Source organism: Salminus brasiliensis, chromosome 24 (genome assembly GCF_030463535.1).
Source record: "Salminus brasiliensis chromosome 24, fSalBra1.hap2, whole genome shotgun sequence".
NCBI lineage: Eukaryota > Metazoa > Chordata > Actinopteri > Characiformes > Bryconidae > Salminus > Salminus brasiliensis.
In genome coordinates this window covers 7,951,874-7,975,148 of record NC_132901.1, presented here as the reverse complement: position 1 = coordinate 7,975,148, position 23,275 = coordinate 7,951,874, and the positions used below count along the sequence as shown (strand labels likewise).

The following is a 23,275-nucleotide window of genomic DNA, read 5'->3' as shown; positions in this document are numbered from 1 at the left end:
CATGTTTACCCCTTGGATTTCTCAGGCTCGCTTTACATCTTCTAATAAAAGTCATGCTAGATTAGATAAACACAGAGGGAGTTAATGTTGCTTTAAGTAATGTTGCTTTTATCATATGTTGCAGTTAGTGGATGATAAAGAAATATGGAAAGACATTGTGGTAAGCAAAGTAAGTGTAGAGCTCATGATGAAGTCAGGGTGAGGGGAAGCAGTTTGGCTAGACCTACCCCTTAGGCTTCTGATGGAGTTTCAGGGCTAAGCTTTAAGTCTGTTGTCGTAGTACGTGAATGGAGCGTGGATGCCATCTGGTGGTCAAAATGTAAATCTGCAAAATATAAAACAATTCATCTTTTTTTTTAGTTTTTTTTTTCTTGGTCCACAGAGACATTTAAAGAAGCAAAATCAGAAAGAAGAGAAAGAGTTCAATTTGAGAAGCACAAAAAAGCTAATTCACAAGTGAGTACGGCTGGCTTTTGATACACTTTTGTTAGCACTTTTGTATTCATTTGTTACTTACCTATGCCTTGAAGAAAGTCTCTGACCTAAACCTGGCAGGTTAAAATGATTTTTTTGCACCGATGGTGCGTATGCTTTTCGTAATTGTAGCTTTGCTCCACTGGCCTCTAGCTCCTTAGTCAGGTCTTGATAGCAGATGAGCGGTGTTCTTTATTGATTTATGATTATTATGTTAACCTCAATATAAGCTGATGCATACATACATACACATAACCATACAGCATAGAATTTAAGGGCTCTAAAGGGGGAGGGGAAAAACGTCATTCATAGAATTGCACTACTCTACAGTTTGTCTCAATGGCTTATAGTAGTGAGCGAATTGTTGGCTTTTTACCTAACTGATAAAAAAGTGCCTTAAATAAAGAATGCTTCTATCAAGGATTCTTTATCTAAAGCCATATGATCGAGTTGTGGAAGGAGGTAATACAGTCTGGAGTAAAAAAAATTTCTGTCCTACTTTATCATTAGCATATTGTTAAAACCCAAACAAAAATCATCCCGCAAGACATGTAATGACTTTTTAGATGTATTGGTGCAGTTAACAATCATATTTAATGTGTATAAAAATTGCAGTGCCCTAAATTAAGTTTTCATTGCCTGGTAGCATGACAACTGGTTGTCATGCTGGCTACTAAAATGCCCAAATGTTCCTTGGTAGATCTTAGTAGACTTACTGGAGTTCACAACCATCTGTCATATGTAAAAGCTGTAACATTCACACACATACACGTATACATCTATGTTTTTAGCGTTTGCATTTGCGAGTTTGACCACACGATGGCATCCACGCTCCATCCATGACATATATCCACGATACCAAAACAACGGTGACGTTGGCAATAGGGCACTTCCTAAATCCCTTACACTGTATACACTACACAGAAGTGCACTTCTCTAGTCAAGTCTTTTAGGCTTCTGATGGAGTTTCAGGGCTAAGCTTTAAGTCTGTGGTCATAGTACGTAAATGGAGCGTGGATGCCATCGTGTGGTTAAAATGTAAAACAATTAATCTTTTTTTTTTTGGTCCACAGAGACGTTTAAAGAAGCAAAATCAAAAAAGCGAATTCACAAGTGAGTACGGCTGGCTTTTCATTCACTTTTGTTAGCACTTTGGATTCATTTGTTACTTACCTATGCCTTGAATGATTAAAATTATTATTTATTTTTTTTTGCACCAATTTGAGGGTGCGTATGCTTTTCCATATTTTAGCTTTGCTCCACTGGCCTCCAGCTCCTCGGTCAGGTCTTGATAGCAGATGAGCGGTGTTTTTTACTGATTTATGATTATTATGGTAACCTCAATATAAGCTAATACACAGAGTTTAAGGGCTCTAAAGAAAAGGAAATAAAGGTCCTACATAGAAGTGCACTACTCTATAGTTTGTCTCAATGGCTTCTAGCAGTGAGTAAATTGGTGGCTTTTTACATAACTGCATGCTGTTTGGTTGTCATGATGGCTAATAAAGTGCCTTTATTAAAGACTTCTATCAAGCGTTCTTCAAAACAAGACATTTTATCTAGTTGTGGAAGGAGATTATACAGTCTGGAGTATGTTATCGTTAGCATATTGTTGAAATGAAACCCAAGCCCAAACGAAAATCATCACGTAAGACACATAATTACTTTTTAGATTTGTTGGTGCAGTTAACAATCATATTTAATGTGTATAAAATTACCCTAAATTAAGTTTCCATTTCATTGCCTGGCAGCATGAGAACTGGTAACCATGCTGGCTACTAAAATGCCCTGAACTGAAGTATGCTTCAATAGAAACATTTTTTAAAATGTACTTTAAAAAACACTAACCAAAATAACACCGCAATACAAATGATTTAGTAGACGTACTGGAGTTCACAACCATCTATCAAATGAAAAAAGCTGTTACATTCACACACATACACGAATAAATCTACGTAGTTAACGTTTGCATTTGCCTAGTTTGACCACACGATGGAATCCACGCTCCATCCATGACATATGTCTGCGTTCCCACAACAACGGTGGTCCTCTCCGGAATATACACTTAACTCCTTTACTGCGGCCCCACAGCTGGTCTCGCTTACTCTCTATGGAATCAAACTCATTTTGCATATGTATGAAACGTAGGTACCCAAAATCAAGCTCTCATTATATAAATATACACATACATTGCTCTCTGAAACTGTGCTTGCAGTTGTATAGTTTCACCACGCGGTGGGATCCACGCTCCATCCATGTCAAATGCCGTTTGTAATAGGCCAAAACCGGCCTAAACACTACATAGGGTAAAGTGTAGTGTTCTACTGAAGTAGCAGTGGCTTCAACTTTTTGCTGGGGTGAATGAACTGTTTCCAAACTATTAAATATGTATAATCATATTGATAGGTATTAAAAGAAACGTATTAATATGTATTAAAACACATGTTAAATATGGCGATTTGAAATGTTGTACAAAACGTTATAATATATATATACATATATATTAGTTGTTTTTTTTGCTAAACTTTACAACCACTGTCTTACGGCTGGTTTTGCTCGCGCAGCCCTATGGAACTTAGAAGCGCGCGCGCGTCATAATAGCCTTACATTATATAAACGCAACACCGAGGTGAGGCGGACATTTGCTGTTTCGGCGCGGACGCGGGTAGGTGGCTCTTAAAAGAGCCGTTGGGTATTTCAGGTAAACGTCGAAGCGCTCTGTTTAAGCGCGCTCTCCGCGAATACGGCGGGCCAGCTGGATGTCTTTAGGCATGATGGTGACTCTCTTGGCGTGGATAGCGCACAGGTTAGTATCTTCAAACAGACCCACCAAGTACGCCTCGCTAGCCTCCTGCAGGGCCATGACGGCGGAGCTCTGGAAGCGGAGATCAGTCTTGAAGTCCTGCGCGATCTCACGCACTAGCCGCTGGAAGGGCAGCTTACGGATCAGCAGCTCAGTAGATTTCTGGTAGCGGCGGATCTCCCTCAGAGCCACGGTGCCGGGCCTGTAACGGTGAGGCTTTTTCACGCCGCCGGTGGCTGGGGCGCTCTTGCGGGCAGCCTTGGTGGCGAGCTGCTTCCTCGGGGCCTTGCCACCGGTGGACTTACGAGCGGTCTGCTTGGTTCTTGCCATCGCGTTGAACTCTGCTCCTCTCGGGGAAAAGAAAGAGAATGAGTTCTTGCTCGCTTCACATGGCTTTTAAGCTTTCAAGCCGCTTGCCGCTCATTGGGCGTCTTGAAGTTGTCCGTTTCCCATTGGGCGGCCGGCAATGCGTCGGTGACACACTATTGGGCGTCTTCTTTTCAAACCTAAAAGCAAAACGGCGGGCTCCTGTAATACAAAACAACAAAGAAAAAAAAAGCATTAAAAGAATATATAATAATAAGAACAATAATATGATCAAACTAATCAATGTACTGTACATTACAGCGAACATTAAACACACTGTGTGTGTGTGTGTGTGTGTGTGTGTGTGAGAGAGAGCGAGAGAATGTGTGTATACATGCACATATGCATAGGGTGTTGATCTCAGTACGTGAAATATATGAAAAAGGGCAATTGTGTATTGCATGGCAGTGTGTTTATATAATAACTCGGTTCATAAAGCTATTATTTTTTTATGCAGTTGGAAATCACGTGAAGAATATGTAGTGTTGTTTGTAAAGGAGCAGCACTTTTCTTAGAAAAAATGGGTGGCTCTTAAAAGAGCCTTTGTGTATAGATAAATCAACGGAGAGCGCCAATTTACTTTGTCTTCACAGTCTTCTCGGTCTTCTTAGGCAGCAGTACAGCCTGAATGTTGGGCAGCACACCACCTTGGGCGATAGTGACTCCTCCGAGCAGTTTGTTCAGCTCCTCGTCGTTACGAACAGCCAGCTGCAGGTGACGGGGGATAATACGGGTCTTCTTGTTGTCGCGGGCGGCGTTGCCAGCCAACTCGAGAATCTCAGCGGTGAGATACTCCAGGACGGCGGCCAAGTAGACGGGAGCGCCGGCGCCGACCCGCTCAGCGTAGTTGCCTTTACGCAGAAGCCTGTGCACACGGCCAACTGGGAACTGCAGTCCGGCGCGGGACGAACGAGTCTTAGCCTTGGCCCTAGCTTTACCCCCGGTTTTGCCTCTTCCACTCATGATTCGCGTCAGTCGTGTTCGTCGAACAAAGCTGAAATAATGCACGCCGGCCAACGAGCGCCGTTGATATAGCAAAATCGCCTACGGTCCTATTGGCTAAAAGCTACGCGCACCAACAGCCAATCGCATTTCCGCCGTCAGACTCTAGCGTCCTCCCACCTCTGCTCGCTTTCCTACCCGACCCCCTCCTCCTCTCGTGCTGTGTGTCTGTGTGAGCGAGAGAGAGAAAGGAAGAAAACGGGTTAAAGAAAGAAACATTTACCCCCACTCGTGCCCCGCGTTTTCTTTCCCTTTCCCGCTCAAATGTAACACGTATGACCAAACCAAAAATATATATATATATTGATCATATATAATTATTGTGTGGGGAAACTAATGAGAGCTATTTTTGTGTTGAGTGTTTTTTTTTTTTTTTTAACAATCAATTCATTATGCAGTAACAAGGGGGGAAAAAAGCTGTTTTTTATGAAACTGTGGGTGGCTCTTAAAAGAGCCGTTGAATAGAGAAACAAGACATGAAGGTAAACGGCGTTACTATTTACTTCTTCTTAGGGGCAGCCTTTTTCGCCTTCGCCGCCTTGGGCTTAGCTGCTTTAGGCTTGACCGTTTTGGCTTTCTTTGGGCTCTTGGTCGCCTTTTTGGGAGCCGCCGGCTTCTTGGCCTTCTTGGGGCTCTTCGCTGCCTTCTTAGCGGCCGCGACGGGCTTCTTGGCCTTCTTGGGGGATTTCTTAGCCGCAGTGGGTTTCTTGGCTGCTACCTTCTTGGGCTTCTTGGCCGCGGCTGGTTTCTTGGCGGCCGGCTTCTTAGCTTTAGGTGCCGGTTTCTTGGCGGCCGGCTTCTTCTTTGCCTCGGTCTGCTTCTTGTTAAGCTTGAAAGAGCCCGACGCGCCGGTGCCTTTGGTCTGCACCAGAGTGCCCTTGGTGACGAGGCTCTTGACGGCGAGCTTAACGCGTGAGTTGTTCTTCTCGACGTCGTAGCCGCCGGCAGCAAGGGCTTTCTTCAGGGCGGCGAGAGACACGCCGCTCCTCTCCTTGGAAGCCGAGACGGCCTTGACGATGAGCTCGCCCACGCTGGGGCCGGCTTTCTTGGGGCGGGCGGCGGCCTTCTTCTTGGGGGCCTTGGCGGGCGCCGAGGCGGCTGGGGCTGGAGCGACTTCTGCCATTGTTCTGCTTTGCTGTGAGCGCGAGTGAGCACAAACTGCTGCAGCGTTCTGTAGAACCTCCCGCTGCAGCGAGGGGGCCGGCCCTTAAAAGCCACATGAGAACGTTGTAGACTCAACTCGCTCGATGCCGCACAGCCGTGTGGCAGCGACAGTCTCGCACTTGTGTTTTCTCTCGGCGTTTGTCGAGCGAAATATGGGTGAAAGCTCAACTTGGCGAGCGTAGAAATGCTCTTTCGTCTCCGAGAGGCTCCACCGTGTGTTGAGAAGACGGGAAGGGCAGCGTAACGACGCCGCGTTTAATACGGCGCTCACCGAAGCGTGCCACGCTACCGGCGTGCCGAACGGGCGGCGGCGCATTTGGCGTGCTAATCGGTGGAAAACGGCGACAAAAGGTGCCACGAACTGGGCGAGTGTTATCCGGTGCGTTGGAGGAGAGCCTCGTCGAGAGCGTGCTGGGCATCCGAGACGTGGGTGCGTTGTTTTGCTCGTCGTGCAAGGCGACCTTGAGGAGTGTGTAAAGCACAGTGTTGCCGTGTGTGCGCAGTATGACTTCCACCGTCGATGCGTCTTTGTCACCGGCGCTTCCACACTCGGAACGGCTCTCCATAGGTCCCCTAATACGCACTCGTAACACACCCAATATACCATAGCCAAAAATCTCATACTAACCCTAACACAAAATAACTGCATACACCCCCCCAACCCTAAAACACAAAAAACAAAATAACAAAAAAAAAAAGACAAAACTTATTCTAAACATAACATAAAACTATCATGCCCTTTTTCAAGCCTAATACAAAATAACTGCACCTTCACTCTAACCCCAATACAAAATAAACCCAAGCTCATTTAAACCCTAAAACCCCATTTTTCATTTTAACCCTAATAGAAAATAACCATTTTCTCTCTCCAACCCTAAATAAAATAACCCCATCCTTCCTCCAACCATTATACAAAATCACTCCATCCTCATTCGAACCCCTCACATGAAACAACTCAAATCTCATTCTTGTACTAAAACAAATTAACCCCATCCCTCCCTCTATCTCAATAAGCAACACACCAAATTATTATTTTTAAACTTTTACTTTCATTTAACCCATTCCATGCAGTCATGACCATTCTACTTAGATGTGCATTCCTCAGTAGGCCGAGGCCATGTGTATCCAAATCATCAGGCTGATGGCTAATGTTGAAACTCACTTTTACTGAACCTTCCTTTGTATCCTAAGGCAAAGGCTTAAACTCACCGTCACTTTAACTCAATCCACCTTCATCATAAAACTGAGGCCTTTGACCGCCATACTATTTTACTTACTCTACCCTCGTCCTTTTGCCTTGCTCCGACCCTCTACATCATAAGTCTAGCTCTGAACCTATTCTTGCTCGCTCGAATCTCACCATTAACCTAAGGCTTCAACCAAATTCATCTTTTAGTGAACCAAACCAAATAGTCCTAATACAAAATAACTCTGTCCTCCCTCTTAACCTAGTACAACATAACCTTAACATCATTCTAACCATGAAAACAAATAACCCCATCCGCCGTCTAACCCCAAAATAAAATAACCCATTTCCATTCATACTCTAATACAAACCCCACCACCTTCTCTCACAAACCCTAAAATGAAATAACCCCATCCTTCCTCCAACCATTATACAAAATCACTCCATCCTCATTCGAACCCCTCACATGAAACAACTCAAATCTCATTCTTGTACTAAAACAAATTAACCCCATCCCTCCCTCTATCTCAATAAGCAACACACCAAATTATTATTTTTAAACTTTTACTTTCATTTAACCCATTCCATGCAGTCATGACCATTCTACTTAGATGTGCATTCCTCAGTAGGCCGAGGCCATGTGTATCCAAATCATCAGGCTGATGGCTAATGTTGAAACTCACTTTTACTGAACCTTCCTTTGTATCCTAAGGCAAAGGCTTAAACTCACCGTCACTTTAACTCAATCCACCTTCATCATAAAACTGAGGCCTTTGACCGCCATACTATTTTACTTACTCTACCCTCGTCCTTTTGCCTTGCTCCGACCCTCTACATCATAAGTCTAGCTCTGAACCTATTCTTGCTCGCTCGAATCTCACCATTAACCTAAGGCTTCAACCAAATTCATCTTTTAGTGAACCAAACCAAATAGTCCTAATACAAAATAACTCTGTCCTCCCTCTTAACCTAGTACAACATAACCTTAACATCATTCTAACCATGAAAACAAATAACCCCATCCGCCGTCTAACCCCAAAATAAAATAACCCATTTCCATTCATACTCTAATACAAACCCCACCACCTTCTCTCACAAACCCTAAAATGAAATAACCCCATCCTTCCTCCAACCATTATACAAAATCACTCCATCCTCATTCGAACCCCTCACATGAAACAACTCAAATCTCATTCTTGTACTAAAACAAATTAACCCCATCCCTCCCTCTATCTCAATAAGCAACACACCAAATTATTATTTTTAAACTTTTACTTTCATTTAACCCATTCCATGCAGTCATGACCATTCTACTTAGATGTGCATTCCTCAGTAGGCCGAGGCCATGTGTATCCAAATCATCAGGCTGATGGCCAATGTTGAAATTCACTTTTTCTGAACCTTCCTAAGGCAAAGGCCTAAGCTCACAGTAACTTTAACACAATCCACCTCCATCATAAACCTGAGGCCTCGTTTACAAAGCTGCTGTTACTCACTCTTCCTAGATCACATCTGCACTAAACACACTTTCACCGCCATACTTTTTTACTTACGCTACCTAAATTTACTTACTCTACCCTCGTCTTTTTGCCTTGCTCCGACCCTCTACATCAAAAGTCTAGCTCTGAACCTATTCTTGCTCGCTCGAATCTCACCATTAACCTAAGGCTTCAACCAAATTCATCTTTTTGTGACCAAACCAAGTAGTCCTAATACAAAATAACTCTGTCCTCCCTCTTAACCTAGTACAACATAACCTTAACATCATTCTAACCATGAAACCAAATAACCCCATCCGCCCTCTAACCCCAAAATAAAATAACCCATTTCAATTCATACTCTAATACAAACCCCACCACCTTCTCTCACAAAACCTAAAATGAAATAACCCCATCCTTCCTCCAACCATTAAACAAAATCACTCCATCCTCATTCGAACCCCTCACATGAAACAACTCCAATCTCATTCTTGTCCTAAAACAAATTAACCCCATCCCTCCCTCTATCTCAATAAGCAACACACCAAATTATTATTTGTAAACTTTTACTTTCATTTAACCCATTCCATGCAGTCATGACCATTCTACTTAGATGTGCATTCCTCAGTAGGCCGAGGCCATGTGTATCCAAATCGTCAGGCTGATGGCTAATGCTGAAATTCACTTTTACTGAACCTTCCTTTGTATCCTAAGGCAAAGGCCTAAGCTCACGGTCACTTTAACTCAATCCACCTTCATCATAAACCTGAGGCCTTTGACCGCCATACTATTTTACTTACTCTACCCTCGTCCTTTTGCCTTGCTCCGACCCTCTACATCAAAAGTCTAGCTCTGAACCTATTCTTGCTCGCTCGAATCTCACCATTAACCTAAGGCTTCAACCAAATTCATCTTTTAGTGAACCAAACCAAATAGTCCTAATACAAAATAACTCTGTCCTCCCTCTTAACCTAGTACAACATAACCTTAACATCATTCTAACCATGAAACCAAATAACCCCATCCGCCGTCTAACCCCAAAATAAAATAACTCATTTTCATTCATACTCTAATACAAACCCCACCACCTTCTCTCTCCAACCCTAAAATGAAATAACACCATCCTTCCTCCAACCATTATACAAAATCACTCCCCATCCTCATTCGAACCCCTCACATGAAACAACTCCAATCTCATTCTTGTCCTAAAACAAATTAACCCCATCCCTCCCTCTATCTCAATAAGCAACACACCAAATTATTATGTTTAAACTTTTACTTTCATTTAACCCATTCCATGCAGTCATGACCATTCTACTTAGATGTGCATTCCTCAGTAGGCCGAGGCCATGTGTATCCAAATCATGAGGCTGATGGCTAATGTTGAAACTCACTTTTACTGAACCTTCCTTTGTATCCTAAGGCAAAGGCTTAAGCTCACCGTCACTTTAACTCAATCCACCTTCATCATAAAACTGAGGCCTTTGACCGCCATACTATTTTACTTACTCTACCCTCGTCCTTTTGCATTGCTCCGACCCTCTACATCAAAAAAATATCTATGAACCTATTCTTGCTCGCTCGAATCTCACCATTAACCTAAGACTTCAACCAAATTCATCTTTTAGTGAACCAAACCAAATAGTCCTAATACAAAATAACTCTGTCCTCCCTCTTAACCTAGTACAACATAACCTTAACATCATTCTAACCATGAAAACAAATAACCCCATCCGCCGCCTAACCCCAAAATAAAATAACCCATTTCCATTCATACTCTAATACAAACCCCACCACCTTCTCTCACAAACCCTAAAATGAAATAACCCCATCCTTCCTCCAACCATTATACAAAATCACTCCATCCTCATTCGAACCCCTCACATGAAACAACTCAAATCTCATTCTTGTACTAAAACAAATTAACCCCATCCCTCCCTCTATCTCAATAAGCAACACACCAAATTATTATTTTTAAACTTTTACTTTCATTTAACCCATTCCATGCAGTCATGACCATTCTACTTAGATGTGCATTCCTCAGTAGGCCGAGGCCATGTGTATCCAAATCATCAGGCTGATGGCTAATGTTGAAACTCACTTTTACTGAACCTTCCTTTGTATCCTAAGGCAAAGGCTTAAGCTCACCGTCACTTTAACTCAATCCACCTTCATCATAAACCTGAGGTCTTTGACCGCCATACTATTTTACTTACTCTACCCTCGTCCTTTTGCCTTGCTCCGACCCTCTACATCAAAAGTCTAGCTCTGAACCTATTCTTGCTCGCTCGAATCTCACCATTAACCTAAGGCTTCAACCAAATTCATCTTTTAGTGAACCAAACCAAATAGTCCTAATACAAAATAACTCTGTCCTCCCTCTTAACCTAGTACAACATAACCTTAACATCATTCTAACCATGAAACCAAATAACCCCATCCGCCGTCTAACCCCAAAATAAAATAACCCATTTTCATTCATACTCTAATACAAACCCCACCACCTTCTCTCTCCAACCCTAAAATGAAATAACACCATCCTTCCTCCAACCATTATACAAAATCACTCCCCATCCTCATTCGAACCTCTCACATGAAACAACTCCAATTTCATTCTTGTACTAAAACAAATTAACCCCATCCCTCCCTCTATCTCAATAAGCAACACACCAAATTATTATTTTTAAACTTTTACTTTCATTTAACCCATTCCATGCAGTCATGACCATTCTACTTAGATGTGCATTCCTCAGTAGGCCGAGGCCATGTGTATCCAAATCATCAGGCTGATGGCCAATGTTGAAATTCACTTTTTCTGAAGCTTCCTAAGGCAAAGGCATAAGCTCACAGTCACTTTAACACAATCCACGTCCATCATAAACCTGAGGCCTCGTTTACAAAGCTGCTGTTACTCACTCTTCCTAGATCACATCTGCACTAAACACACTTTCACCGCCATACTTTTTTACTTACGCTACCTAAATTTACTTACTCTACCCTCGTCTTTTTGCCTTGCTCCGACCCTCTACATCAAAAGTCTAGCTCTGAACCTATTCTTGCTCGCTCGAATCTCACCATTAACCTAAGGCTTCAACCAAATTCATCTTTTTGTGACCAAACCAAGTAGTCCTAATACAAAATAACTCTGTCCTCCCTCTTAACCTAGTACAACATAACCTTAACATCATTCTAACCATGAAACCAAATAACCCCATCCGCCGTCTAACCCCAAAATAAAATAACCCATTTCCATTCATACTCTAATACAAACCCCACCACCTTCTCTCACAAAACCTAAAATGAAATAACCCCATCCTTCCTCCAACCATTAAACAAAATCACTCCATCCTAATTCAAACCCCTCACATGAAACAACTCCAATCTCATTCTTGTCCTAAAACAAATTAACCCCATCCCTCCCTCTATCTCAATAAGCAACACACCAAATTATTATTTTTAAACTTTTACTTTCATTTAACCCATTCCATGCAGTCATGACCATTCTACTTAGATGTGCATTCCTCAGTAGGCCGAGGCCATGTGTATCCAAATCATCAGGCTGATGGCTAATGCTGAAATTCACTTTTACTGAACCTTCCTTTGTATCCTAAGGCAAAGGCCTAAGCTCACGGTCACTTTAACTCAATCCACCTTCATCATAAACCTGAGGCCTTTGACCGCCATACTATTTTACTTACTCTACCCTCGTCCTTTTGCCTTGCTCCGACCCTCTACATCAAAAGTCTAGCTCTGAACCTATTCTTGCTCACTCAAATCTCACCATAAACCTAAGGCTTTGAATAACTTCACCCTTCTGTGACCCAACAAAAAAAGCTTGTGGAGATACTCATTTCCTCTCTTTCCTAACCGTATGCCTGGTTATATATACTAGACAGCTTTCATTACAAAGATCAAGTGTATAGTTCTAGGCTTCAAGTCAACCCTAGTATGGTTTCCTGCCTCACTATTCCCCACCTGTAAGGCTGATCTCCTCTGGACTGGTCTTTCACAGGTGATGTGCAGCTTCATTTATCCCACTTAGCATTACAACCCCACGCCATACAGTTAGTATGGCACAGTATTTTAGTTTGCTGCTCTGCCCCTGAATCTTAGTATACTATACCAATTAAATGCAGACAAACAACTAAGTAAGTTGATTTACATACATACATACACTGAAGGGCATTCCTTTTACAATAATGGCTGCAGAAGCACTCATGGGGGAAAAAAAAAATAATAATAATATTAATAATAATAATTAGTATTATAGCTTACCATCGGCGACTTTGTTCTTGAATAAAACTGCTCTTTCGAAGAAACCGTGGGTGGCTCTTAAAAGAGCCGTTGGGTTTGGATTACGCCGCTATCACCATTTACTTGGAGCTCGTGTACTTGGTGACGGCCTTTGTGCCCTCGGACACGGCGTGCTTGGCCAACTCACCGGGAAGGAGCAGACGCACAGCGGTCTGGATCTCCCTAGAGGTGATAGTAGAACGTTTGTTGTAATGAGCCAAACGGGAAGACTCACCGGCGATGCGCTCGAAGATGTCGTTCACGAACGAGTTCATGATGCCCATCGCTTTGGAGGAGATACCGGTATCAGGGTGGACCTGCTTCAGCACCTTGTACACGTAGATAGCATAGCTCTCCTTCCTGGACTTTCTGCGCTTCTTGCCTCCTTTCCCGGCCGTCTTGGTCACGGCTTTCTTGGATCCCTTCTTGGGCGCGGACTTAGCTGGCTCAGGCATACTGCTCCTCGTCGAGTAAGACTGAAGAATGAGGAGGAGGCGATAAGCTCCCACATTATTTAGACTCTGGCATTCTAATACAAGAAGGTACCGCCTTTAGAATGCCGTCGTACGACCATTGGACAACAATTGTCCGCTCGCTTCTTCCCAACCCCCCACACTCCCTTTTCCCCTCCCCTCCCCTCCCCTCCCCTCCCTTTTCTCCTCCTCCCTTCCCCCTCCCCTGAGCAGCATTCTCTTTGTTCGCCTACCCGCGCATTTGTACCCACCGTGCAGGCGGCACATTATTTTTCGCCAAAGCGGCGTTGACGGCGATGTTCTGTATAATTCTGATTTAATCAACGCAAACGGGGTAAATGGAAAACAATATGTATTCTTATATAATAATCGCATTATTATATAAGAATATAATGTCATATATATATATAAATATTATATATAAATTATGTTTTTTCCTCCTGAAAATGAGCTTCTTAACAAAGTAACCGGGAGATTCATAACCACCATCATTGACTTTATTGAAACAAACAAATATGATCAACTCTTTGTTCGCCTTCCCGCGCATTTTTAATCTACAGGGCTTAATCTGTTTTTCGCCACAGCGGCGTTGACGGCGACTATCAGGATTTATTAAGACGTATAGTTCTGATTTTACCAACGCATACGGGGGGGTGTAAAACAATACATATATACAAAGTAACATATATGTACTCTTCCCGTATATTACATTCTTAATACAGAGTATCCGGGAGACTGCCTTATTTGAAACAAACAAGCTAAGATTAGAAACAGGCTCTTTTGCTGGATTTGTGAGTGGCTCTTAAAAGAGCCGTTGGGTTTAGAGCTGTTCAGGCCGAGCGTTTAACCTCCGAATCCGTACAGAGTGCGTCCCTGGCGCTTCAGGGCGTACACCACATCCATAGCGGTGACGGTCTTTCTTTTGGCATGCTCAGTGTACGTGACTGCGTCCCTGATCACGTTTTCCAGGAACACTTTGAGCACACCGCGGGTCTCTTCGTAGATCAGACCGGAGATACGCTTGACGCCACCACGACGAGCCAGACGGCGAATAGCCGGCTTTGTGATACCCTGGATGTTATCGCGAAGCACTTTACGATGACGCTTGGCGCCTCCTTTTCCAAGGCCTTTGCCGCCCTTGCCTCTGCCGGACATCCTAGCTGCTTCTTTTCTCAGTCGACGAGAAGAGAATCTATGAAGCTGGAGCACCCGAGGCACGCCAATTATACCCCTCTATAGGACCTAAATGAAAGCAAGGGAACCGAGCGACGTCACAGTACATCAGCTCCGCCTCATACTCTGTACGTGTGCAGAACGCTTGTTTTGCTGTATAGCCACTGAGTGGGTAGCCATACAAAATACAGTCAACCAGAATTCCGTTCTCTCTGGATGTACTCATGTTCAAAATAACGCAGCACACTTTGGATCATGCATAACCTTCACTGTGAATACTTTAACTCAACATGATTTAGCTTTGAAACCTACAGCCTAGCTCCAGACCTGCTTGACCATATAATGACGAAGTAACCTAAACTGCAATTAAGAGCTAAAATCATTTCTGAAATAGATTGGTCTTATGGCGAAATCTTAAATAAATAAATAACTGAATAAATTCATACAATTCAGTGACCTAGGCATAAGATGAACTGTTTAGTGAGGCTGTGTATGAGCCTACTTTGAGTCACTGTAAGAAGTGGATAGGGGCCATGTGGCCTTTGTAAATAAACATTTATGCACTGTTTTCTAAAAATCAATTACTACAATAATAACGCCAAGTGTGTATATATATATATATATATATATATATATATATATATATAATCTTTCCGTGTTTTACCACAGGATGACACCCCATGCTCCATGCATGAAGTCTTCCTTCGTACACCTGGGGCGATCCTAAACCGCACTCCACTACTCCCTAGTGCACAGCGTTTTTTCGTGACACCGTGCACTCCATAGGGAGTAGTGAGCTGCTTGGGAATTGGACAGTGCAACTCCGGTTCTAATGTCATAGCTTTTTCTGAGCTTTTTTACTGTTTAACTATTGGCCAACGAGCGAAATTGCATTGTTTTTTTGTTTGTTCGTTTTTTCGGTTGACCGATGCCGTTTCGGCAACTAGCTAATAACGAAAATAATCTTTTGTAAACAAAACACTAGCTAGCAAGCTACACAGGCCGCCCAGCTCTGAAAACCAGAAGATACGCTGCTGGTAGCCGGGTTTAAGCACGACTGTTTCTCCCTCACTTGCTCCAAATAACAATATAGAGAACTACGCACGTGTCCGTAATATCGTTATTTTTGTGATTAATTTTTAGACACCTAGCCATCATGCTACTCTCCGAGGTGGCTTCTCGATTTCAACCACGGCAGTAAACGTATAAAATGTTGCTAGCTATATACACGGTTTCATAATAAAACCTGACTGACTCGAGCGAGTGTGTATTTATTTGACAGGTATTTACACTCGCTGGCGTAATGCTATTGTTTGTACCATCCGAGTTAGCTAGCATGCTAATCGCTATGTTAGCTCATGTGTGGACCTGAAAAAGCAAGTTAACTCAAATCACTCAACAGCCACAAATCACGGCTGTATTGCGTACTTTTATGCTACAACTCCGCATGTGGCACTGCACTGTGGTCAATAAATAATGACCCCTCATAATTAGGCTCATATTTGTGCTTTACTGTTTATGCTGGCCGAGTTAGCCACGCTGCTAATCGTTAAGCTGGCTCCAAGCTATGTACAACTCCACACATAGATCCAGCAACGGCAGTTCTACGTCGATTTGCTGTGACTGGGTGTACAACTTTAGGCTCTCCGCAAAATCGACTTATCGGATTTCAGTATCCACTTCATTTTTGGCAAGTTAGCAAACGTTATCGTGCCAACAGCGACACAACGGAGCTAACCAGGTCCAGTCTCCAGCTCACGCCTATTCCACAAAGCAACGCAAAGTGTAATGACTCACATGTCGTCATGTAAAGACGACGTTTCACATGTATGAACATTAAAAGTAGTTAACATAGGTCTTAACACGACAAATACCTCGGTCAGCCGTCCACTCCCCTCTGATGGCTGTCGCCATGTGCGCCTCGGTCTCGTATACAACAAAGTCACACTACATCACGCCATTCTAACGTGCGTAGCGATTATTTCACACACACACACGACAAGAGTACGTGTCCTCCCTCAATGCACCTGAATGCCTGAATAAATGACATAAATGGCTATTTAGTACTAGGGTTACGACCTTGCAAGCATAAAACAAGCACACACTGAGATCAGCCCACTACTGTACACCATGGCACACGGTTTACTTTTTACTGTGACTGGACGTGCAGTTATCGGATTTCATCATTAGATGAAGAGAGGGAGGGTGGTAGGTAGGAAGGTAGGTAGGTAGATAGATATGTATACATAGAGAGATAGACAAAGATAGAGAGAGAGAGACAGGCTCCATGACAACATATTGAACAAGTAAATCCACATACAAAGGGTTTGCAACGTTTAGAAAATACAACGCCAACAACCCAGTACAACAATAAATCAAATTCAAGAATTAAAGAGCCGGATCACATGAATGGTTGAATCAATAAAACACTGTACGTCATCTATACTTTTCGAAAACGTTCTAAAACAACACGTGATTAGTCCTAATACATGGCACGTGTGTCAATAGGCTGAACTTGTAGTTAGGCATCATGGGAATTGTAGTCCTTGATCTTGACACTACAGGATAAAGACACATTGTGTCATTGACACATTGACATAGACACACTTAAAGGAAGCATAGTGTTTTATAGATTCAACCAGTAATTTGTTCTTTTTTTCTTTGTCAACACATATTGCTCAAACACAAACCAGTACAGGGTTTGTATTTTCTGTCAGATTGAATAAGTATGCATCAAGCTCTCTCTCTCTCTCTCTCTCTCTCTCTCTCTCTCTCTCTCACACACACACACACACACACACACACACACACACACACACAACCACCACCACTGACATATTTCTGCACATAAAATAAAACAAGGCCAACTTAAACTAAACCCACACCATTTGGATTCCTCAGGTTTTTACTATACATCTTCTAATAAATCTTCTTCTAAAGTCATATTGGTTAGCAGTTAGTGGAAGAGAAAGGAAGGAAATAAATTGTGGTGAGCAAAGTAAGTGTAAAGCTCATGATGAAGTCAGGATGAGTGGTAGCAGTTCGGCTGGACCTACCTCTTAGGCTTCTGATGGAGTTTCAGGGCTAGGCCCTAAGACTATGTAGTTGCAGAACGTGAATGGAGTAGTGATGCCATCTGGTGGTCAGAATATGTATCTGCCAGGCCAGGTTCCATATATTTTCAGACGTATTCCCTCACAACATTCAACATGACATGACTTTAAACATTTGAACCTTGACATCACTAAACTACAGTTTTGGATCAATAAATCCAGGTGAAGATACTGAGATACCCAGTTACACTATACATGAGTTACATGAGGACAAAGTCAATACTGTGGTTTAAAAACACAAACATGACTTTTGGAGTCCTTTGTCTAGTTAGAACCCACACTGCAAGATAGATATATAGACAGATAAATAGAATACATGTGAAAATGCATTTGAAACTAACTGCAGATGAAGGACAGTGCAGTTATGAAAAATAAGAAATGAAGTGGACAGATGACGATACATAAAAATTTAATAATAACACTGTATTATTAAGTAATAATAATAAAGTGTTAGTAGAGTCCAGGAGTGCAAATGTATAGGATGTACAGTAAAGTGTTAACACTGACATTGGCCATTAGAGAAGATCTTCACCAATGAGAAGTGAATGTAGGAATAATACTAACATGTCTCATACCCACACAATTAAATCTGTGCAAAAATAATTTTATTTGGCAAGGTTTTATCAGCTTATATTGAGGTTAACATAATAATCATAAATCAATAAAGAACACCGCTCATCTGCTATCAAGACCTGACTAAGGAGCTAGAGGCCTGTGGAGCAAAGCTACAATTACGAAAAGCATACGCACCATCGGTGCAAAAAAATCTTTAGTTAGGCATCATGGGAATTGTAGTCGTTAATCTAATACACTACAAGTTAAAGATATAGTGTCCACAGAGACATTTAAAGAAAGAAAGAACAAACACAAATCGAATAAATGGTATATTATTGCATACAAGGGAAAAGCTCCTAATGAGGCCAACTAAAACTACATGTTTACCCCTTGGATTTCTCAGGCTCGCTTTACATCTTCTAATAAAAGTCATGCTAGATTAGATAAACACAGAGGGAGTTAATGTTGCTTTAAGTAATGTTGCTTTTATCATATGTTGCAGTTAGTGGATGATAAAGAAATATGGAAAGACATTGTGGTAAGCAAAGTAAGTGTAGAGCTCATGATGAAGTCAGGGTGAGGGGAAGCAGTTTGGCTAGACCTACCCCTTAGGCTTCTGATGGAGTTTCAGGGCTAAGCTTTAAGTCTGTTGTCGTAGTACGTGAATGGAGCGTGGATGCCATCTGGTGGTCAAAATGTAAATCTGCAAAATATAAAACAATTCATCTTTTTTTTTAGTTTTTTTTTTCTTGGTCCACAGAGACATTTAAAGAAGCAAAATCAGAAAGAAGAGAAAGAGTTCAATTTGAGAAGCACAAAAAAGCTAATTCACAAGTGAGTACGGCTGGCTTTTGATACACTTTTGTTAGCACTTTTGTATTCATTTGTTACTTACCTATGCCTTGAAGAAAGTCTCTGACCTAAACCTGGCAGGTTAAAATGATTTTTTTGCACCGATGGTGCGTATGCTTTTCGTAATTGTAGCTTTGCTCCACTGGCCTCTAGCTCCTTAGTCAGGTCTTGATAGCAGATGAGCGGTGTTCTTTATTGATTTATGATTATTATGTTAACCTCAATATAAGCTGATGCATACATACATACACATAACCATACAGCATAGAATTTAAGGGCTCTAAAGGGGGAGGGGAAAAACGTCATTCATAGAATTGCACTACTCTACAGTTTGTCTCAATGGCTTATAGTAGTGAGCGAATTGTTGGCTTTTTACCTAACTGATAAAAAAGTGCCTTAAATAAAGAATGCTTCTATCAAGGATTCTTTATCTAAAGCCATTTGATCGAGTTGTGGAAGGAGGTAATACAGTCTGGAGTAAAAAAAATTTCTGTCCTACTTTATCATTAGCATATTGTTAAAACCCAAACAAAAATCATCCCGCAAGACATGTAATGACTTTTTAGATGTATTGGTGCAGTTAACAATCATATTTAATGTGTATAAAAATTGCAGTGCCCTAAATTAAGTTTTCATTGCCTGGTAGCATGACAACTGGTTATCATGCTGGCTACTAAAATGCCCAAATGTTCCTTGGTAGATCTTAGTAGACTTACTGGAGTTCACAACCATCTGTCATATGTAAAAGCTGTAACATTCACACACATACACGTATACATCTATGTTTTTAGCGTTTGCATTTGCGAGTTTGACCACACGATGGCATCCACGCTCCATCCATGACATATATCCACGATACCAAAACAACGGTGACGTTTGCAATAGGGCACTTCCTAAATCCCTTACACTGTATACACTACACAGAAGTGCACTTCTCTAGTCAAGTCTTTTAGGCTTCTGATGGAGTTTCAGGGCTAAGCTTTAAGTCTGTGGTCATAGTACGTAAATGGAGCGTGGATGCCATCGTGTGGTTAAAATGTAAAACAATTAATCTTTTTTTTTTTGGTCCACAGAGACGTTTAAAGAAGCAAAATCAAAAAAGCGAATTCACAAGTGAGTACGGCTGGCTTTTCATTCACTTTTGTTAGCACTTTTGTATTCATTTGTTACTTACCTATGCCTTGAATGATTAAAATTATTATTTATTTTTTTTTGCACCAATTTGAGGGTGCGTATGCTTTTCCATATTTTAGCTTTGCTCCACTGGCCTCCAGCTCCTCGGTCAGGTCTTGATAGCAGATGAGCGGTGTTTTTTACTGATTTATGATTATTATGGTAACCTCAATATAAGCTAATACACAGAGTTTAAGGGCTCTAAAGAAAAGGAAATAAAGGTCCTACATAGAAGTGCACTACTCTATAGTTTGTCTCAATGGCTTCTAGCAGTGAGTAAATTGGTGGCTTTTTACATAACTGCATGCTGTTTGGTTGTCATGATGGCTAATAAAGTGCCTTTATTAAAGACTTCTATCAAGCGTTCTTCAAAACAAGACATTTTATCTAGTTGTGGAAGGAGATTATACAGTCTGGAGTATGTTATCGTTAGCATATTGTTGAAATGAAACCCAAGCCCAAACGAAAATCATCACGTAAGACACGTAATTACTTTTTAGATTTGTTGGTGCAGTTAACAATCATATTTAATGTGTATAAAATTACCCTAAATTAAGTTTCCATTTCATTGCCTGGCAGCATGAGAACTGGTAACCATGCTGGCTACTAAAATGCCCTGAACTGAAGTATGCTTCAATAGAAACATTTTTTAAAATGTACTTTAAAAAACACTAACCAAAATAACACCGCAATACAAATGATTTAGTAGACGTACTGGAGTTCACAACCATCTATCAAATGAAAAAAGCTGTTACATTCACACACATACACGAATAAATCTACGTAGTTAACGTTTGCATTTGCCTAGTTTGACCACACGATGGCATCCACGCTCCATCCATGACATATGTCTGCGTTCCCACAACAACGGTGGTCCTCTCCGGAATATACACTTAACTCCTTTACTGCGGCCCCACAGCTGGTCTCGCTTACTCTCTATGGAATCAAACTCATTTTGCATATGTATGAAACGTAGGTACCCAAAATCAAGCTCTCATTATATAAATATACACATACATTGCTCTCTGAAACTGTGCTTGCAGTTGTATAGTTTCACCACGCGGTGGGATCCACGCTCCATCCATGTCAAATGCCGTTTGTAATAGGCCAAAACCGGCCTAAACACTACATAGTGTAAAGTGTAGTGTTCTACTGAAGTAGCAGTGGCTTCAACTTTTTGCTGGGGTGAATGAACTGTTTCCAAACTATTAAATATGTATAATCATATTGCTAGGTATTTAAAGAAACGTATTAATATGTATTAAAACACATGTTAAATATGGCGATTTTGATGTGAAATGTTGTACAAAACGTTATAATATATATATATACACATATATATTAGTTGTTGTTTTTTTTGCTAAACTTTACAACCACTGTCTTACGGCTGGTTTTGCTCGCGCAGCCCTATGGAACTTAGAAGCGCGCGCGCGTCATAATAGCCTTACATTATATAAACGCAACACCGAGGTGAGGCGGACATTTGCTGTTTCGGCGCGGACACGGGTAGGTGGCTCTTAAAAGAGCCGTTGGGTATTTCAGGTAAACGTCGAAGCGCTCTGTTTAAGCCCGCTCTCCGCGAATACGGCGGGCCAGCTGGATGTCTTTAGGCATGATGGTGACTCTCTTGGCGTGGATAGCGCACAGGTTAGTATCTTCAAACAGACCCACCAAGTACGCCTCGCTAGCCTCCTGCAGGGCCATGACGGCGGAGCTCTGGAAGCGGAGATCAGTCTTGAAGTCCTGCGCGATCTCACGCACTAGCCGCTGGAAGGGCAGCTTACGGATCAGCAGCTCAGTAGATTTCTGGTAGCGGCGGATCTCCCTCAGAGCCACGGTGCCGGGCCTGTAACGGTGAGGCTTTTTCACGCCGCCGGTGGCTGGGGCGCTCTTGCGGGCAGCCTTGGTGGCGAGCTGCTTCCTCGGGGCCTTGCCACCGGTGGACTTACGAGCGGTCTGCTTGGTTCTTGCCATCGCGTTGAACTCTGCTCCTCTCGGGGAAAAGAAAGAGAATGAGTTCTTGCTCGCTTCACATGGCTTTTAAGCTTTCAAGCCGCTTGCCGCTCATTGGGCGTCTTGAAGTTGTCCGTTTCCCATTGGGCGGCCGGCAATGCGTCGGTGACACACTATTGGGCGTCTTCTTTTCAAACCTAAAAGCAAAACGGCGGGCTCCTGTAATACAAAACAACAAAGAAAAAAAAAAGCATTAAAAGAATATATAATAATAAGAACAATAATATGATCAAACTAATCAATGTACTGTACATTACAGCGAACATTAAACACACTGTGTGTGTGTGTGTGTGTGTGTGTGTGAGAGAGAGCGAGAGAATGTGTGTATACATGCACATATGCATGGGTGTTGATCTCAGTACGTGAAATATATGAAAAAGGGCAATTGTGTATTGCATGGCAGTGTGTTTATATAATAACTCGGTTCATAAAGCTATTATTTTTTTATGCAGTTGGAAATCACGTGAAGAATATGTAGTGTTGTTTGTAAAGGAGCAGCACTTTTCTTAGAAAAAATGGGTGGCTCTTAAAAGAGCCTTTGTGTATAGATAAATCAACGGAGAGCGCCAATTTACTTTGTCTTCACAGTCTTCTCGGTCTTCTTAGGCAGCAGTACAGCCTGAATGTTGGGCAGCACACCACCTTGGGCGATAGTGACTCCTCCGAGCAGTTTGTTCAGCTCCTCGTCGTTACGAACAGCCAGCTGCAGGTGACGGGGGATAATACGGGTCTTCTTGTTGTCGCGGGCGGCGTTGCCAGCCAACTCGAGAATCTCAGCGGTGAGATACTCCAGGACGGCGGCCAAGTAGACGGGAGCGCCGGCGCCGACCCGCTCAGCGTAGTTGCCTTTACGCAGGAGCCTGTGCACACGGCCAACTGGGAACTGCAGTCCGGCGCGGGACGAACGAGTCTTAGCCTTGGCCCTAGCTTTACCCCCGGTTTTGCCTCTTCCACTCATGATTCGCGTCAGTCGTGTTCGTCGAACAAAGCTGAAATAATGCACGCCGGCCAACGAGCGCCGTTGATATAGCAAAATCGCCTACGGTCCTATTGGCTAAAAGCTACGCGCACCAACAGCCAATCGCATTTCCGCCGTCAGACTCTAGCGTCCTCCCACCTCTGCTCGCTTTCCTACCCGACCCCCTCCCTCCTCTCGT

The 23,275-nt window shown here is 42.4% G+C and overlaps 6 protein-coding genes across 6 annotated transcripts; all 6 read right to left on the bottom strand.

Annotated features, from left to right (window-relative positions):
• Positions 1-3,196: 3,196 nt before the first annotated feature.
• Positions 3,197-3,951, bottom strand: LOC140546835 (histone H3). The gene is made up of 2 exons (XM_072670253.1): positions 3,903-3,951; positions 3,197-3,621 (listed from the first exon to the last, which is right to left on the bottom strand). The coding sequence occupies exon 2, from the start codon at positions 3,605-3,607 to the stop codon at positions 3,197-3,199; it is 411 nt and encodes a 136-aa protein (XP_072526354.1). The 5' UTR covers positions 3,608-3,621; positions 3,903-3,951.
• Positions 3,952-4,219: 268 nt separating this feature from the next.
• On the bottom strand, positions 4,220-23,076 carry LOC140547179 (uncharacterized). The gene is made up of 2 exons (XM_072670768.1): positions 22,694-23,076; positions 4,220-4,637 (listed from the first exon to the last, which is right to left on the bottom strand). The coding sequence occupies exons 1-2, from the start codon at positions 23,074-23,076 to the stop codon at positions 4,220-4,222; spliced, it is 801 nt and encodes a 266-aa protein (XP_072526869.1).
• LOC140547006 (histone H1-like) lies at positions 5,145-5,768 on the bottom strand. Its single transcript, XM_072670491.1, has one exon. It carries the CDS (start codon positions 5,766-5,768, stop codon positions 5,145-5,147), a length of 624 nt encoding a protein of 207 aa, XP_072526592.1.
• On the bottom strand, positions 12,847-13,221 carry LOC140546729 (histone H2B). Its single transcript, XM_072670116.1, has one exon. The coding sequence runs from the start codon at positions 13,219-13,221 to the stop codon at positions 12,847-12,849; it is 375 nt and encodes a 124-aa protein (XP_072526217.1).
• LOC140546991 (histone H4) lies at positions 14,083-14,394 on the bottom strand. The gene has a single exon (XM_072670476.1). The coding sequence runs from the start codon at positions 14,392-14,394 to the stop codon at positions 14,083-14,085; it is 312 nt and encodes a 103-aa protein (XP_072526577.1).
• LOC140546830 (histone H3) lies at positions 21,669-22,430 on the bottom strand. The gene is made up of 2 exons (XM_072670247.1): positions 22,376-22,430; positions 21,669-22,093 (listed from the first exon to the last, which is right to left on the bottom strand). Exon 2 carries the CDS (start codon positions 22,077-22,079, stop codon positions 21,669-21,671), a length of 411 nt encoding a protein of 136 aa, XP_072526348.1. The 5' UTR covers positions 22,080-22,093; positions 22,376-22,430.
• Positions 23,077-23,275: the final 199 nt, after the last annotated feature.